The sequence below is a fragment of the Egretta garzetta genome, unplaced genomic scaffold, assembly GCF_000687185.1.
Source record: "Egretta garzetta isolate BGI_Z169 unplaced genomic scaffold, ASM68718v1 scaffold5, whole genome shotgun sequence".
Taxonomy (NCBI): domain Eukaryota; kingdom Metazoa; phylum Chordata; class Aves; order Pelecaniformes; family Ardeidae; genus Egretta; species Egretta garzetta.
In genome coordinates this window covers 4,826,606-4,842,776 of record NW_009259707.1, presented here as the reverse complement: position 1 = coordinate 4,842,776, position 16,171 = coordinate 4,826,606, and the positions used below count along the sequence as shown (strand labels likewise).

The following is a 16,171-nucleotide window of genomic DNA, read 5'->3' as shown; positions in this document are numbered from 1 at the left end:
ACCTGACTGAAGCTTGCATTGAGACTTGCCTTTGTAAGTTCAGTTTGTGCCTCCTTTCACGGTGTTACTGTGGACTGATTTCCATCACATACAGCAACTGGTACTAAACTACAATACTTTCGGTTTGAAACATGTCAGTAGAGATCACTCCAATGTAACGGGAGGTTGGCATGACACTGCAGGCAGGAGGGAGATGGAGACCTCCCCACATTTCATCCTCGCCGGTCCCACGTGCAGAACAAGTGTTCAGAGCAAACTGCGGCATGCCTTCCTCGTACTTGGGAGTGAAATCATTATTTCACAGCAGAGTTCATCATACTTGAGGGAGTCAGTGTGATTTGAATTTAGCGATAAGACCAGCTAGGATTACTTTGATTTTTTTTTTCCCCCCCAATAAACCAAAGTACACCTTTCCAAACGTTTTGTACATAGCCAATCTGCTACAACACATAAATCACAACACGAGGGATTACCTCAGGCTACTAAATAGTGTACTTATTCAGTAGCTATTATTCTTTCAGATAAACATCCTCAGATGCCTTGACCACAAACGGCTTAATTTTTTTTTTTCCTCACAGACTGCTATTTGCTGAAAAGAGAGAGATGTGGGTGTATGACAGACCGCCTACCGATTTGCTAACAGAGCATACTGTTGGTTATAGTCTTCATGCATACTTCTGCCGGGCAGCATAACTCCTCTTCTGTTCACTACCTTTGAGAAAGTCTAGGAAACACCTCTTCAATCCACTGTCCAGTTTCCTTTTCCTACCAAGTGGAAATCCACATCGCATGCAGGCCAATGGTGCTACTCTAGTACTTAACTCTCTTGCAGGCTAGAAACATCAACTTTGAAGCAATTATCCACATCTATCAGCTATGCTCTAACTGTAGCATAGCTTTGTAGAGGCTCAGATTTCACCAGGACAACAGGAGAGAGTGCAAGGTTTGGTGAATACCCAGGATAACAAACCGATGCAATCAATGGATGCTGGACGCAGTCAGAAAGGGCTGTTCCTTTTTGAAGGAATCTTTAAAAAAAACCCCAAAAACAACCCCTCCCTCTTTGCCCTCCCCCAGAACAACCTGTCGTGAGATGTTTTTGGTGCCCACTCACAACTGAAGTCCATGTTATCTGGGTCTTTTGCGAGTCACAAATATCAATACACGTCTGATGGCGATAAGACGATCTTTAAGGGACGTCATAGCCAGTATAGCCAGCTGAGCTCTGTTTTCCAGAGGCAACACTGCCAAGAGCCACCAGTACCACGCAGGACCACTGGGGTTGCTCTGCAAAAGGATGGAAAGGCATGCAATCATGTATTCACCAGCACTGCCCCATGAAGAACACCACCTTCCTTCCCACTTTCTATTTGCCAAGAAAGTCACCATAAAGCAAACAGTTCAAGCAGCAACTAAACACTTAATTTCAGGTGCTCCCCTTGTCTATACGTGCCATTAAGACTGATCTCTTCAGGTATCAGCTTACATTGATACATTGTTTTCCACTGATTAATTGTTTTCCACGCTTCACGCCAATAGACCAAAATTAGGTAAATAAGAGCTTGGAATGCAAAAAACCCACATCAAAAACCTGTCAGAAAATAGTCTTGTGTAAAAATTACATATAGAATAAGAATGCATAAGTAGGAAGGTTTTATTACCTGTGGCTCTGGCTCTTTTCCTGGCATGGACCCAAAATGATTGAGAATTTGCACTTTCATATTATCTTTAAGAGAAGTAAACCAGGCAACAGCTTGATCATAAACTGAATCATGAAGGCGGACAAGTTCTTCATATTCCGGTCCTTCAACCTTATTGTTAAAAGAAGGGAGACGGAACAAAACAGGTTTGATACCGTGGAGTTCATATGCTTCCCCAGAAGCAAGCGAAGCAAAATGATACAGTGACTACAGCTGTTCAAATGTCCTTATCTAAGCAACCTGCACCCAAGTCTCAGATTTCAAACCTGTGATGCTGGAGGTTTTTTACCCTCCCCTAGGTGTTCTGAAGTGACATTTCTTGGAGCAGTTACTGCCTTGTTAATATCCGTTCCTATGGCACAACAGAAGAATCTGCTCTCTAATCCCAGGCCATTATATTAATCATCTCAAACCCACAACCTCGACTCCCTGTCACAGAAGGGCCTCTGAACGTTGTTCTCTCGTCTGGCAAACCAAAAGAAACACTACTGCCACCGAGCACAGAGACAGGGGGTCTATGGCATTTAGAGATCAGCAGTATTTTATAGAAGTGTTAAGGCCACGGTAGGACAGCCGAGGAGGAGGAGGGCAGACACCTGAGCAGGCAGGAAGCAGGGAAAGCAGATGCTTTCCCAATACCAGAAACGGCCATAAAAAAAGACCCTCGCTGAAGCAGAGCGCTTTAGTTGCACAGGCCTGACTATTAGCCATTAAGGAAAAGAAAAAAGCATAAGCAAAACCTACTACAAATTGGTGATTTGGTTTTTTGATTGGTTCTTTTTTGGGGTTGGGGGTTTTCTTTTTTTCTGTGATCTGTACACACCAATGGTGTGATCCACCTGTGCTACTCAGGTGCACATCTGAGCTAGCTGCTCTGGATGCCCTTCACAGTCAAGGAGAAACAGCTCTACAGGGCAATTAATCTCATCTTAAGGTAGGTATCTAAGACAAAGCAGATAAAACAGACAGGTTTGGAGTGACATTTCTCACCATCAGATATAACACGAACAGACGTCAGCCTCTCAAGTGAGACACGGTAAATCTCACCATAATTATGAAGAGGTGGGTCTCTGGCACCATCTACAAACAATGCCTGGACACCTGTGTTCCACCGCCCTCACCAGGGATTTAAACAGGGCAAAGCCCTTGCTCTGAGCAGACTACCGACTCCAACCTTTCGCAGGGGGAGGCACCTCCAGGCAATCTGACTTTCCCACCCTGGCAAACAACTGCCTTGTCCTGCACAGGTTAGAAAAGCCCTACTAAGACATCACAGACTTGCACTTCAACTATGAGAGCGCACTGAAGAGCTATATGACCGGACTGGACTCCATCAATTGGCATGAGATTTCTAATAAACTCAATCTTACGAGGGATCAGGGTTTTACAGACATGCTCTAAAGATGATCCGGGAAGTCATCATTAAGCATGACCAAAAATCCACCCATTGGCCAACACCCATCACAAGCACCTCACCTGACACAGGTTTTGTAAGAGGACTTGTTCTTAAAAACCACTCCCCCCTCTGCATTTCTCTGCTCTCAGCCAGCTCTGATGGATGCTTGTACAGGCATGGTTAACTAATGTCACTAAGATCTCCTTTTAAGAGCGTACTCCCACATTTGTTTGAGGACCTGTTCTGCACACTAGAGGTTGGAGGTCATACGAAGTCTGCCAAGAGAATAGTCAGTTCTCTAACGACAGGGGCACATGTTCTTAGAAGGGTTTCAAGTCTGTATCAGTTTTAAAAAACATTACCCTGACCTCACCTACACATGACAGACCTCAGCACCTGAGTCTCAGAAGCTACTTTGAGATCCATGAAAGGAGTGCAACACTTCAAGCAGAGATAATTATAAGGGCAGAAAGGAAGAAAGGGAAGGAAGAGAAAGTTTGTTCCATGGGTTTCAAAATAGAGCTTTAGTATTTATAATGATATTGGTTTAAAAATAAGGCACAGCTAGCTTGAAATGCAACAAGGAAAGGCTCTTTAAGTGAATCCAGCAATACATGGGTATGAATAACTTTGCACCATAGATCACCTTTTTATCTTCAAGATACTCGATGTTTGCTGTGTTATATCCATCTCGCTGGCCATGGCTTAAGACCCTAAAACGACGGACACCAACTGTATCAACAACTGAGCGTCCATCAGGAAAAAACTTTACGTCCCTGATCTCTAATATACAGCCATGATCTGCAAATCTGAAATGACAGAAGGGCATAAAAGTGGAAGTCATCAACAAGTGTTTATACACATCAGGACAAATACTGGGCCTAATTCACCACTTTTTATTTGAAAGAGGATCCTGCTTTGGTGACAATACATTTCTGCTTATTCACATAAGCCACACAACCCCCACCCTTTCTGCCTTCCCTCAGAGGTCCAGGGCAGCAGCATTTTCAGAGTGTAAGTATTTTTTGGGGGGGAGGGGGGGAAGGAGGCGGGAGAAGGTTGGTAAGGGACAGGAAACTAAATGGGAGTGTGTGTTGCCAGCTGCTGGTGGCAAATTCATCTAGTTTGCAAAGAAAACAAGATGGGTAAAGATCCCATAAGAAGTTCAGAAACTGAGGAACAAATGCAGGGCTGGGGAGGGCTATCCCCCTGCTCTGAGGTTTAAGCAGAGGATTACAGGCTTTAGAAGGAAAAGGCTTCTATACAGCAAGATTGTTCTTGCACTTGTATCCTTTAAGTTAAAAAAAAAAAAAAAAAAAAAAGAAGCAACCAAAAGCAAAAAACCCAAAACACTTTTACAAAAGCACATTTGTATCTGCTATATTTAAAGTAGGTACAGGGTTTAATCACATCCTGGAAACAAGCATGCAATAAATCTTTACTTGACATTATCAGGCTTACCTACTCTACATTTGCACAGTAGTGAGCTCACTAGGGAGGCTGATTGCACAATGACTCTTCACCACGATGTGTTCACCTGCCAGCATTTGCAGCTCTGTACCTCAGCCTACTGCTAACCAGGAGAATGCGCTGTATCTAGTCTCATCTAAAGATATCAAATCCCTGCAGGGTCTGATAAATGTTTCATCAGGGAAATGCTTGTTTTACCAGGGTTTGGCCATTTCTTACATCAGGGCGAAGAAGAAACAGCAACACCACAGGGAAATGAATCCCATTTCTACTCTACCAGAAATCACGGGTGGGGGGGGGGGGAAAGCTGGCTGCTTGTCACTGTGTTTTTCAAAGGAGGTATGAATCTCAGCTTTCCACATCCATGTCTTAGCAGGTGAGGCAAAACACATTTCCCCACTGTTTCTATTCCCAGGTGATTTCGCAATTTTGAATAAACAGAAGAACTTCTTCACTTGTGTAAGAAGCTACAACAGCCTGCCAGGTGTCTACACATGAAGGCTTCCTGCACATCAGTGTTCGATTTAAGTAGAAGTTACCATGCTTAAGTTTTAATTATTTCAGTAACTCAAACCAGACAGGACATAAAATCTAACCATACTGGTTGCATTTTAAATACCCTTTATGACACTATTCAATAAATCAATTCTTACAGTTTTGGGATTGTAGCCCTGTGGCCCTCTGTATTAAACCTGACTACAGATGTTTGGCTCTTCCACAAGCCGTCACAGATGTAAGGGGAGTTATCGCCCATGTCCTAGGGTCATTTGTCCTCACTCTTACAAGTAATTGCTTCCAGAAATTGGTAACAGGCCTGGAATGGACTGTGAAGCGTCACCAGCTGTTGGAGCCTGAACTCCACTGAGTGCAGCACCAATAGCATGCCAAATGGCATGAAGCACAGCCAGAGCCAACTGGAAGCTGTAACATCTCCTGTGTTCTAACTGCCACCTTACCATCCAGTCTGGGAGGAAAAAAAAAAACAAACAAAAACAAAAAACCCAAAACCCTGAACTAGACAAGGAAAGGCTGCCAAGTCCCGGTATGAGTGCCTCCCTCTCAGCTCCAGGGATGATCACCTAGAAAAATGCTGCTCCTGGGGATGCCCGTCTGATATATTCTTAAAAACTCCCACACTGGTCATCCATTCTACAGTCTGCATCACTCCAACACATCTTCTGAAGTCAGCAACTGCCTATTACATCTCGTAAGGTAGACCTTTCTTAAGACCACCTCATTTTTTTCCCCACAAGCATCCTCTTATCCCCTTCACCAAAAAAACTATTATCTATAAAGGACTTAAGAACCTGAAGGTTTTTATCTAATGATTAGTATTATGTCTCCACATAGGGATCTGGAAACACACCAGTGTCAGAATTAACAAAAATGAATTAAAGGTAAGATTGTATAGAAAGACAATGTAGCCCACTCACTGCAGATAGTCTAGACATTGCAACAGAGCAGTAAAGACAAACATCAAAATTCAACGTTCAGCAGCAGAACAGGCTTCTCAGCTAAGGGTATACTTTGTCTCATTCAAATGGTACCACCTATGCAGAAAAACTGTGCAGGTTTGGGGTTTTGGTTTGGTTTTTTTTTTTTAAGTATTATTTTTGGATTTTAAAACTGAGCAGACAGAAGAGCAACCTCATCCAGACAGTCAGCTGTCACTAGAACAAACAGGCTAGAAAGCTTTCCAACCACACAGACAATTAAGTGCTATTTTTGGAGCCTGCAGTAGCAGGATGAGTTGTATTCTTGCTATCCATCCAACAGGGGAGCAATAAAAATTACATCCTTGTGTCAAAAAGAATGTTTAATATATGAAACTAAAAAGCCAGCCACTTCTGTATTGGTTCATACAGGACTGGAAGGAACGCAGTGGTTTAGGGAGACAAGTACCCTGTGCTGTAGTATTCCATTAGCATCACAAACAGCCTCTGCAACAACAGGACATCCTCAGTCCATCTCCTTACCCTTTTAATTCATCAGCTAAGCACATGCCAAACTGCTTGGTACCAGTTTCCATACATCTTCTTATCATTAGACGGTAACGAGGTTCAAAGACATGGAGTGGGCAAGGGATGGTAGGGAAGGCCATGGTACATACGAAGATGGGAACATCTTTATTCAAACTGTAAGATAATCGTTAAAAAAAAAAAAATCAGCTTTTTTCTGGGTACTGCTATATTCAGCATAAACCCTTAACACGACACTGAGTCCAGTGATTCTTTGTAGACATGTATCTGGTCAAAGTTTGCCATTTTTACAAGACAAACGTATTTCAGGACTCTTGCTGTTAGTGCATTAAAGAAACAATCCCTCTAATCTACTGTCACAGAAGAAAAATTAGGAAATAATAGCCAACTTCCCAAATTTGTGTACATCAATACTTAAATACAAGTAGTAAGATTTTGGTGGTAACTTCTTATAGTAATATAGTACCTAAGAACTAATGTTCAAAGCAAGAAGGTAGAGAATTTCCAAGCTTAGTAAAGCCCTTTAATTTTGAAGAAGCCCACTAATCCTTGTATTATTTTTTCATGCTTAATTGCATGTTTTATTTTTCTTTTTAGTGGAGTTGTAGCATAAGATCCACAGGTCACTGACAATGCTGAACCCTTGAACTTCTCCCAATCTGAAGTATAACCCATTTATAATTGGGCTTCTACTCTCAGAAAACCCCCATTGTAACTTTTAAAGCTATTACATTGTTTCAGAGAAAAAACAATTATCTTTATTTTAATAATACTGTTGTGCCTCCCTACCAGCCAAGCATATTGTTTCTTGTTCATCTTCAACAAACATGTCAAAAATACAAAAACATCTGGCAGGTTCATTTACAAATTAATTCATTTTGTGCATTTTCATAAGAAAATGAAGCTTTTCAAGTAATTTAGATTAAAAATACATTTTTGTAACAGCTGTCAGTAGTAAAATGAGAGCCTACTTTGACAATTCCTTCATTTCTTCCTCATAAACTTTCTTCCTTTCAGATAACTCCTCTGGCAAGTAACGGACTATCAGTTCTTCTGTAAGGACGGTCTTCTTGTAAGTTCTGCTTGCCAGAAACTGCAAGGAAGAGTCAACTCCTAAGTCTGATAATGAGAAGTCGGGTAACATCTCTTCCTCCCAACCCATCCCCTTTCCTAAGGCCAAGCAGCATGTTAGTTCAGGATTGTACTGAGTATTTCTCCTTTCCAGCTTTCAGGTACCAAAACTTCCACTTTAGGATACGAGGTTCAACTCCAGTGCCCATTTAACTATAACCTTGTGCCCTTTTTTTGGCAGAAGTTGTACTACCACCGAGAAAAGGCAGTCCCTCCTTGCTTTTGTGGAAGATAAGTATATTATTTTCACCTAGAGCTGCCAGGTTACTGCTCCCCAAAAAGTACTCCACATACAGACACATTATGTCTGCTGGAGCAGAAGTTCTGTCCAAGGATCGACCATTCCTGTTCACTGCAGAGATACAGACTGGAGAGGTGGTAGGAACAGGGCTATGGTTGGGAATCCCCAGGCACGAGCCTGGGGATTGCTTTCAGCACCAGCAAACCACATGCATCTTCCAAGGAATGACAAAATATATTCAGGAGCAAATGAGGTCTGTGCACAGCTTGATGCTGTGGATACTACCGTGTTGTTCTGGTCTGCGAACCAGAGTAGAGCACAGAAAACCTCCACGTGCATGCTTTCAGAAGAACACAGCTTTGTATTTTTTTGTTAATTAGGGCAAGGACATACTTACTTCTGACAGCTTTTCTTTGCAGAGCGGGCAATGCGGATTATGGTCAAGGCAACGCTCAAGGCATTTGAGGCAAAAGGTGTGTCCACAGGGAGTGGTAACAGGTTCATAGAACAACCTGAACATGAAAACACAGAACAAAAAAGCTCAGCTGCCAACATAAACAATGCAGATTCCCAAACTGTGGAAAGGAGTGACTAGATCCAGCCACCTCTTCCTTTCCTGCTTTTGTATAAATCACAGGTGACAGTTTTATCTAAGGATATAAAAAAAGGTTTTCACTTTTAGAAGCAGTAAACAATGGAGAAAATCATGCATAATGGAGAAAACCACATCTGTAAAGATTCACCAGATGCAAGGTTCAGGAACAAGGAACAGAGTAATGATTTAGACATTCTCTGGCAGGTTTCCCTTCTGACACCATGAAAACTTTTTTCAGAAGCTAGAAAGGCTTTCCGATCTTAATCCCAGGCTAATGCAGTCGTACCTCATGCAGAGGGAACACTCAAAGTCCGACGCATCCACCAGAGTTGTTGGTATTTCACTTGAAGTGACGGCAGTGGTTTCAGGTAAAACATCTCCATCTAAGTAGGTAAGAAGATGATTATAGTAAATATTTAAGTATCACCACAATTTCAGATGCTGTTCAAGTTGTTTTTCCATAAAAAAACTAATTTATCTCTTTTCTTTTTTGAAGTTTTGTTCCAAACAAACATATTTTCCATCTAAGTTTTAGACTTTCTGGCAAGAAATCTTTTGGAGAGCAGAGGATGATGTCTACAGCCAGAGAAAGAACTTTAGAACTGAATACCCATGATTTGCTTCTCCAAAAATTATTGTTTGGTTTTCTTTTTTGAAGTCTAGTTTTTAAAATACTCTGCTATTGCTTTCCCACCACCATCACCACTCCCACATCAGCCAGGCCAGATGTTTTAAAGTACATTAAGTCCAGAATTTAATTTGTTTACACACAGTCAAACTATTTCATCAGTGTTTATTATAGATTTCTCAGCAGGGGTAATTTTTCTTACAAGTATAAAAAAAAAAGCTTATGTTCTTCTAGACTAGGCTGCTATGGAAATCCCATGTTTCAGACAGCTTAAAGTTTAAGGACTACTGGAGCTGCATTAGCTTATACTGATTTCACTAGCTCAGCACTCTGCAAACACAGAGACAAAACACTTCGCTTAAAATTCTGCCCCCCGCCATTTTTGGGGGGTTGGCACATATCCCCATAGTTAACACACTTAAAAGGTATGGGCTGCAAACTTCACAGCAGCAGCATTTAAGCTCAAGAGCTGTCAGCTTGGGCTTCTGATGACATTCATACAAGCAGATTCTGTAACTTCTTTTACATTCTGCATCTTTGTTGCTCAGTGATGAGCTGCAACAGAGACACAAATGCTGCCTCCCATGTCCTAAATTCTTGACCGCTTAAAAAAAAAAAAAAAGCTCAGCTTTTTATGTTAAGTTAAAACACTGGGATGTTTTGTTAAAGGGTAACTTATGCTCAGCATCTGGTTTATCTTGAGCACAGACAGGATAGGGGAGAGGGCACCGGTGTTGTGTGGCCTACAAAGAAAAACAGTGTTTTATCTTTAACCTACATCTGGCATGTTAGCATTTAGTAATAGCCAGAATCTAACTGTTAATTCTGCAAATAGTAACATGGCATCGGGATCTAGCACAGACCAGAAATTAGTGGTTATGGGTAAAACGCGATCTCTGGCCTTCGCCATGAAGATACAGGCAGGTCAGATTTCACAATCTATTTACTGAGTCTGCAGTTCACAAGCAAGTACAGGGTTTTTCCCTGCACAGCAACGTGATCAGACACTGGCCATACACTGACCGTTTGCAGTGATGCCAGACAGATAGCAGCACTTGAAGACTTTAATATTTCAAGGCAGAAGATTTGTCAAGAAGGCGGTGGGTTTTTTTTTTTTTTCTTCTAAGGGAAAAAATGCACACTAATATAGCAGCATTTTAAAAGGCCCTTTTAATCAATTATTTCACTACTCAGTGCAATCAATATATTGCCTTCAGCATTTTTATCCCAGGGTACTAAAACCACTTTGGAGGTCTTTGTTAGAAGCTTGAGAAGCGTACCAATTGTAAGCACAGCTATCAAGTGACAGAAAACTGGGGGGGGGAGGGGGGGGGGCTTTTTTCCCTTCAAAAGGCTTCTTTGTTTGCTTGGAAAATTTCATGTAAAGTTGCATGTGACTGTTTCTGGTGCCAGTTAAAGATTAGCTTCCAGTCTTACTGCATCTTTCCTTCATATAGAAAGACAATGAAGTTCAGCTATACCTCCGAGACCTAGAAAATGGAAACGGCACCAGCAACACAAAGACCTAAACTGTTAGTGGATTACACGTTGGAAATGGCCCATTTGAGAAAGGAAAATAGTGTTCATTGAATGAATTGAAACTGCTCTGGAGTAAAGTAAATAGGCTGTTACACCAGAAACAGACACACCAGAAAAAAAAAAAAAAAAAATATTATTCCAGTCCTTGTAGGGAATGTTTCACTGACAGCTATAAAAAGGGGGGAGGAAAAAAGTAGTTTATCATTTTTAAGCATGCGCAAGAGAAATCCCTTTTTCTAAGCCACAACACAAACCTTTTTTAGGAATCTTATTGGGGACATCCAAGCTTTGTAAATCCCTCATATCACTGGACAGCTTTCTTTTTAAGCCAAGCCCAGGTAAACTGGAAAGAATAGCTCCCAAAGACTTCTTGTTGTCTTCAAAATAGAGATCCAGAACATGATGGGAAACAGGAGAATCAGTACTTCTAAATACATCAGATTCTTGGGACGGGGTTTTTGTTAACCTGAACACAGTATCCTAAAAAAATTAAGAACAGTTACATACAGCATGAAACAACTTTGCTTTTTTTTTTTTCCCCTATTAGTTGTATACATCAGCAATAGATCAGTGTCCCTACAATGACCTTAGCGAGGGAAAAAGGTCCATATCAAAGAAGGCCACTCTCAAGTTACACGAAATAGGGACACTTCTCTCCCATCTCTAGAAATTATGTTCCTGAGCGCATAAAAAGCACAGAGGGAAAAAAACCCAAACAAACCACAAATATAACCAACACCCACGTGAAGGCACCACACTGTTTTCTGAAGAAAGAGTTTCATTCTCTTATTTTTCTGAGGAACTAAGTCCCAACAACAGATCCAACAGCAATGGAGAAAACAGGCTTACCATGAAAGTAAGTGCAGACAAAGACAATGCCACACAGATCAGACAGATCCTTGTGTTACTTTTGGTATTTTTATGTTGAACACTTTTTACTTTACCTTTGAGGACCCAGCAATAGAGCTATCTTCCGCAGCTGACTGTGTGTTTATGCTACTCAGAAATGCAGGTTTCAATCTTGTATGGGATGTTCGACTAGAGAAAGGTGCTGTTAGACTATCATGAACATTTTCAAAGGCTGGGAAAAACATCTCACACATTATCTAGTCAATTAGAGAGAAAAAAAGAAAAAATAATAGTAATTACGACACATATTTATGTTTGTACAAACACAGATACACAAACGTCACCGCTTCTGGCTGCCAAGAAGCTTGCAACAACCAAGAAATCCTGCATTCCCCAATGCCCACAGGAAACTTGAATGGCAGTCCCCACCACAACCACAGACACATCCCAAGGTGCTCTTCTGGTGTCCACCTCCCTCCCCGAAGGCCTCTGCTCCTCATGAACACCCAGGGCAGCAGTCTGTTGCACCCTTCTCCTGCACCGACCCCTCTCCACTCTGACCCCTGCCTCCAAAAGTCTTCAGACTATGCTCTCCTATCAAAACTGGCTAACAGAGATGTGTTTCAGCTCTCCTCATCCTCTGCATCCCTCTCCTCTATCCTCAAGCAGATTTCACCTCTAGCTAAAAGCTATGTAGAGCCTGTTCCCCCTCTCACCAGTCCCCACTAAGCACCTTGCTGAATCCTCATTTCATTTTATAGAAAGCTGCCTGTATGGACGGTCACGGACAACCTGGCAATGGTTGGTTAGCAGTAAGCATGTCCCTTTTATGGGAAGTTATACAAACTGCTATGGAGACAGCAGGATTTTTCCAGGACAGGGCAGCACACAGCTTTCCCTTCTCAACCCTCTGCCACTTCCCACTTAAAAGTGGTTTTCTGATGGCCACTAAAATTAGCAGCCTCCAAATGAGCAGTCTACAAAATCCAGGTGTACTCAAATCCGACCAACACACTGCAAGCGTAATCTACAAATGGCAGCGGCCAGTCCTACAGAATTGCAGTGGAATCCACAAATATGCAATCCCCCTGGCTGAGGGACCAACCAAACCCAAGAGGCACCACGCACAGTGTAATGCTACTAAGGTTTATTGGAGAATCTACCGAATTATCCTTTGGCTGTTTACTGTCACCTGAAATAACAAGAGTTTCACTGAGCTGCAGGAGTAAGAGCAGCGCGATGGCCAAGAAGTGGCCAGTAAATACATTTTATACCTTTTGGGCTTCTTTCTTCATTGAGCTCCATTCAGGATTTAAGGCAACACAATAGAGAAACTCCTTCAATGCTTCCTCAGTCCTTTCCAATCCAGAAAGAGCTTTTGCTTTCACATAATGGCCCTGTTCACATAAAGGAAACGTACAAATCTAGAGATCATTTCTGAAGTGGCAGCAAGAATCCAGCAAACGAACTTGGAAGTTCACGCTATTCTGCAAGTGATGAATAAGACACTTTTTGGGTAACCACCTCTCTGAGCCACACAACTGAGGGAAGCGAGTCCCTCCTTTTGCTTAAAGAAGATCCCCCCCAGGAACCCACCGCTGCATCACCCCCTGCCAAAGACACCACTCCTTTCCTCAGAGGGGCCTGATGTAGAGTCAGGAGGGGGATTTGTCTCCCCAGGGGCCAAGACTACTACAATATCCCACAGGGCTCGATACCTGGTTTCACATAAGAGCACAAACTTAACAGCAATGAAGCTGCATGAGAAAAGGGAGTGGCATGGGCAGGCTGGAGGTAGCAGCTGAGGGAGAAAAAGATTTTACGTTCACGATACTCTCTTTTCTCCTGGGTGTCTTACCAGGACAGAGATAATTTTTCACCTATTTTATTTGGCTAGAGAAGACCAACAATGAGTTCAGGGCAACTTACTAATCTGAAACCTTCTAGCCCATCCTACCTCTCCCACATCCTAGAGGAACACATCCATGGCCAACACGTAGGGCAGTCAGCTTGGGGACAAGTCCTACTGTAGTTGTTAACTAGTACCAAGAGAGGAATGCCTCACCTCCGAATTTCCCCACAGATATCAATTCGCAGTTCAAATCTGACTACAGAAATTACTTCCTTAATGAAGAAAAGAAACTAACTATGCATTTAAACATTTGCCTCTTGCTTGTTAGACAAAAGCGGGCTCTGCAAGTCCACCTCTGACCCACACAAATATCTCTGGGCTGCGCTGAAAGTACAATTTCCCCAGCCTAAGAGCCTGGTCCAATAAGCAGGTAACACTTTCCTATTCTTCAGGCTGATGCTCAAGAGCTGGCATCGCACAATCCTCCTGAGCAGGTACCTCCCTCACGCTTTCAGCGTAGCCCGTCGAGCCAAGGCCCGTCACGATCTTTGCCTTTCTGCCACTGGGAAGAAGGGGGCTTGTAGCGAAAGCAAGGAAGGGGCACTGTGTAGGACAGGTTCATTAACATATGTCATTTGGTGACCCAAACAAGGAGTCTCAGCACACACCAGCCTCTCAAGGTGAGATACATTTTTCTTTTCCTGAATGCAGTAAGAAAGAGAGGCGCCGTGAGGCCTGACCCTGACCTTCCTATCTTGATGCTTGCACAGCCTCTGTAAAACCTTTCCAGAAAGGCACTCGCGCCCGACATCGCTGTTGGGATTACTGCACTGCACTGGGGAGGCTACGAGGTCGTTCAGCCTCGTCCTTTGGGGCCGCAAGAGCAATTTCCTTATCCAGGCTGCAAGGCAGGACCAAGCTGGGCTGTCTACGGACAACACACCCGAAGATCCAACACCAGAAGTCAGGCCCAGGGACTAGAGGTCCCTATGCTTCAGAGGCCGCTGCTGCCACTGTCCTGTTTTCACATGGCCCTGACAAGCATAGGATTGAAGGGTAAGGTCCAGGCAGGCCCTCCGGCAGCAGGCAGGATCCAGGCAGGAGGGCGCCCGTACATTTCTATCCAGTTTTAGAATCACAGAATCACAGCATGGTTTGGGTTGGAAGGGACCTTTAGAGGTCACCCAGCCCAACCCCCCTGCAGTGAGCAGGGACATCTTCAACTGGATCAGGTTGCTCAGAGCCTTGTCCAGCCTGGCCTTGAATCGTTCCAGGGATGGGGCCTCCACCTCTCTGGGCAACACCTTCCAGTGCTTCACCACCCTCATTGTAAAGAATTTCTTCCTTATATCCAGTCTAAACCTACCTTGATTTAGTTTAAAACCATTACCCCTTGTCCTGTCACAACCAGCCCTGCTTTTCATAGCAGCTGAAAAGAAACCAACTTGCCTGTTGCTCTAATGACTACAGCAGACCCAAGAGCTTCACCAGTAACTCAGTGAGCCATTACATTTCAATTATCAATAAGCCAAAAGGTACTGGTAGGTGAATGCTTGCCTCCCAGGAACCAGCCCCAGAATAAGTTTAATTTTATGGTCTTTTAAAAACAAACAAACAAACAAACAAACAAAAAAACAAAACAAAACAAAAAACCCACCAAAAACTACATAGCACATGCCTGAGCTGATCTCTGCCACTGGATGAGATGCCGCAAGACACAAAACAAAGCAGATGCCCAGAATTTCTGGAGAACACGGGTTCTGGACCAGCAGAGCTTACATGGAAGTTCGTGCACACACACGCAAGCACAAGTGAAATGCGTCTGTGACACCGCTGGTTATGCCATGACAAATTTCATTTTCAATTAGCATTCATCAGAGATGTGATTAACGAAATCTTTATCCGCCTACGACTGACATGCATCACATTTCCATGGATTCAAGGCAAACAGAGAAGACACTTCAAGAAAACATTTGAACGTGCATAATTCATCTTTCTCCCTCTGCACAGAAACCCAGCCAACGCCACCCGAGATGGATTCCTGACTTGATGAGAAATGATCCTAGACAGAAAGGCAAATTGGAGGCGGGGGAAAGATTATGAACTGCCTTCAAATAAGAAAGGTTTTCATGGGTGACAAGACAGAGAGCCTTCAGAGACAAGCATCTAACTTGTCAGAAACTAGATGCTTCAGACAGCACTTCTCTGCTTGCCCCATGTCCTCCCCAGCTGGAACCAGCAAGCTAGCTGCAGCCCCCCGTGCTGAGGCAGCGGCCAAGGGGTTCATGCAACACCTCAGTCCTCACAGGGAAGCCAAGGTCTCCCTAAAATCCTTCCCCAACTCCCCGTGTTACCCTCACTCCAGGTCGCACCCAGGGGCATTTATCTGGCCAAACCTGTGCTGCGGTTTTGCTACTGGTGGGTGAGTGACTGTAATCCTAGGTGGGGCAAGCTTTCGGACACCCAACCTAGCCTCAGGCAACTGGTGGTAACAACGGGTACCACGTGCTTCTTCCATTTCTCTCTCATAACATCATTTCTGATGCTTGCTTCAGACTGCCCACGGAACAGTGCTCCTTGTAGCACCTCCTCTTGTTATGAAAAAAAATCCCAACCCCCTCTATGAATCACCATGCCACAGGTAGGAATCACAGATATGAACTCCTAGTATTAAAGGAGGGGAGGGAAAAAAAAAAACCAAAAAACAAACAAACAAACACAAAAAACAGTCTGGGGTGCTCCTCAGAAAGACAAATTGGCCAGCAGGCCACCAAAACCCCCCACTGCATAG

At 43.2% G+C, this 16,171-nt stretch overlaps 1 protein-coding gene across 1 annotated transcript in view; it reads right to left on the bottom strand.

Moving 5' to 3' along the window:
* Positions 1 to 1,091: 1,091 nt before the first annotated feature.
* The window catches only part of LONRF2 (LON peptidase N-terminal domain and ring finger 2), a 15,718-nt gene continuing 638 nt past the window's right edge, over positions 1,092 to 16,171 (bottom strand). The window contains exons 2-11 of the mRNA XM_035894414.1: positions 12,803 to 12,925; positions 11,624 to 11,785; positions 10,934 to 11,159; positions 8,799 to 8,895; positions 8,315 to 8,429; positions 7,517 to 7,638; positions 6,543 to 6,701; positions 3,743 to 3,905; positions 1,662 to 1,811; positions 1,092 to 1,287 (exon numbers count right to left, since the gene is read on the bottom strand). Of these exons, the coding sequence (XP_035750307.1) occupies positions 1,129 to 1,287; positions 1,662 to 1,811; positions 3,743 to 3,905; positions 6,543 to 6,701; positions 7,517 to 7,638; positions 8,315 to 8,429; positions 8,799 to 8,895; positions 10,934 to 11,159; positions 11,624 to 11,785; positions 12,803 to 12,925 (1,476 nt within the window). The 3' untranslated portion in view covers positions 1,092 to 1,128. The remainder of the gene's footprint in view (positions 1,288 to 1,661; positions 1,812 to 3,742; positions 3,906 to 6,542; positions 6,702 to 7,516; positions 7,639 to 8,314; positions 8,430 to 8,798; positions 8,896 to 10,933; positions 11,160 to 11,623; positions 11,786 to 12,802; positions 12,926 to 16,171) is intronic.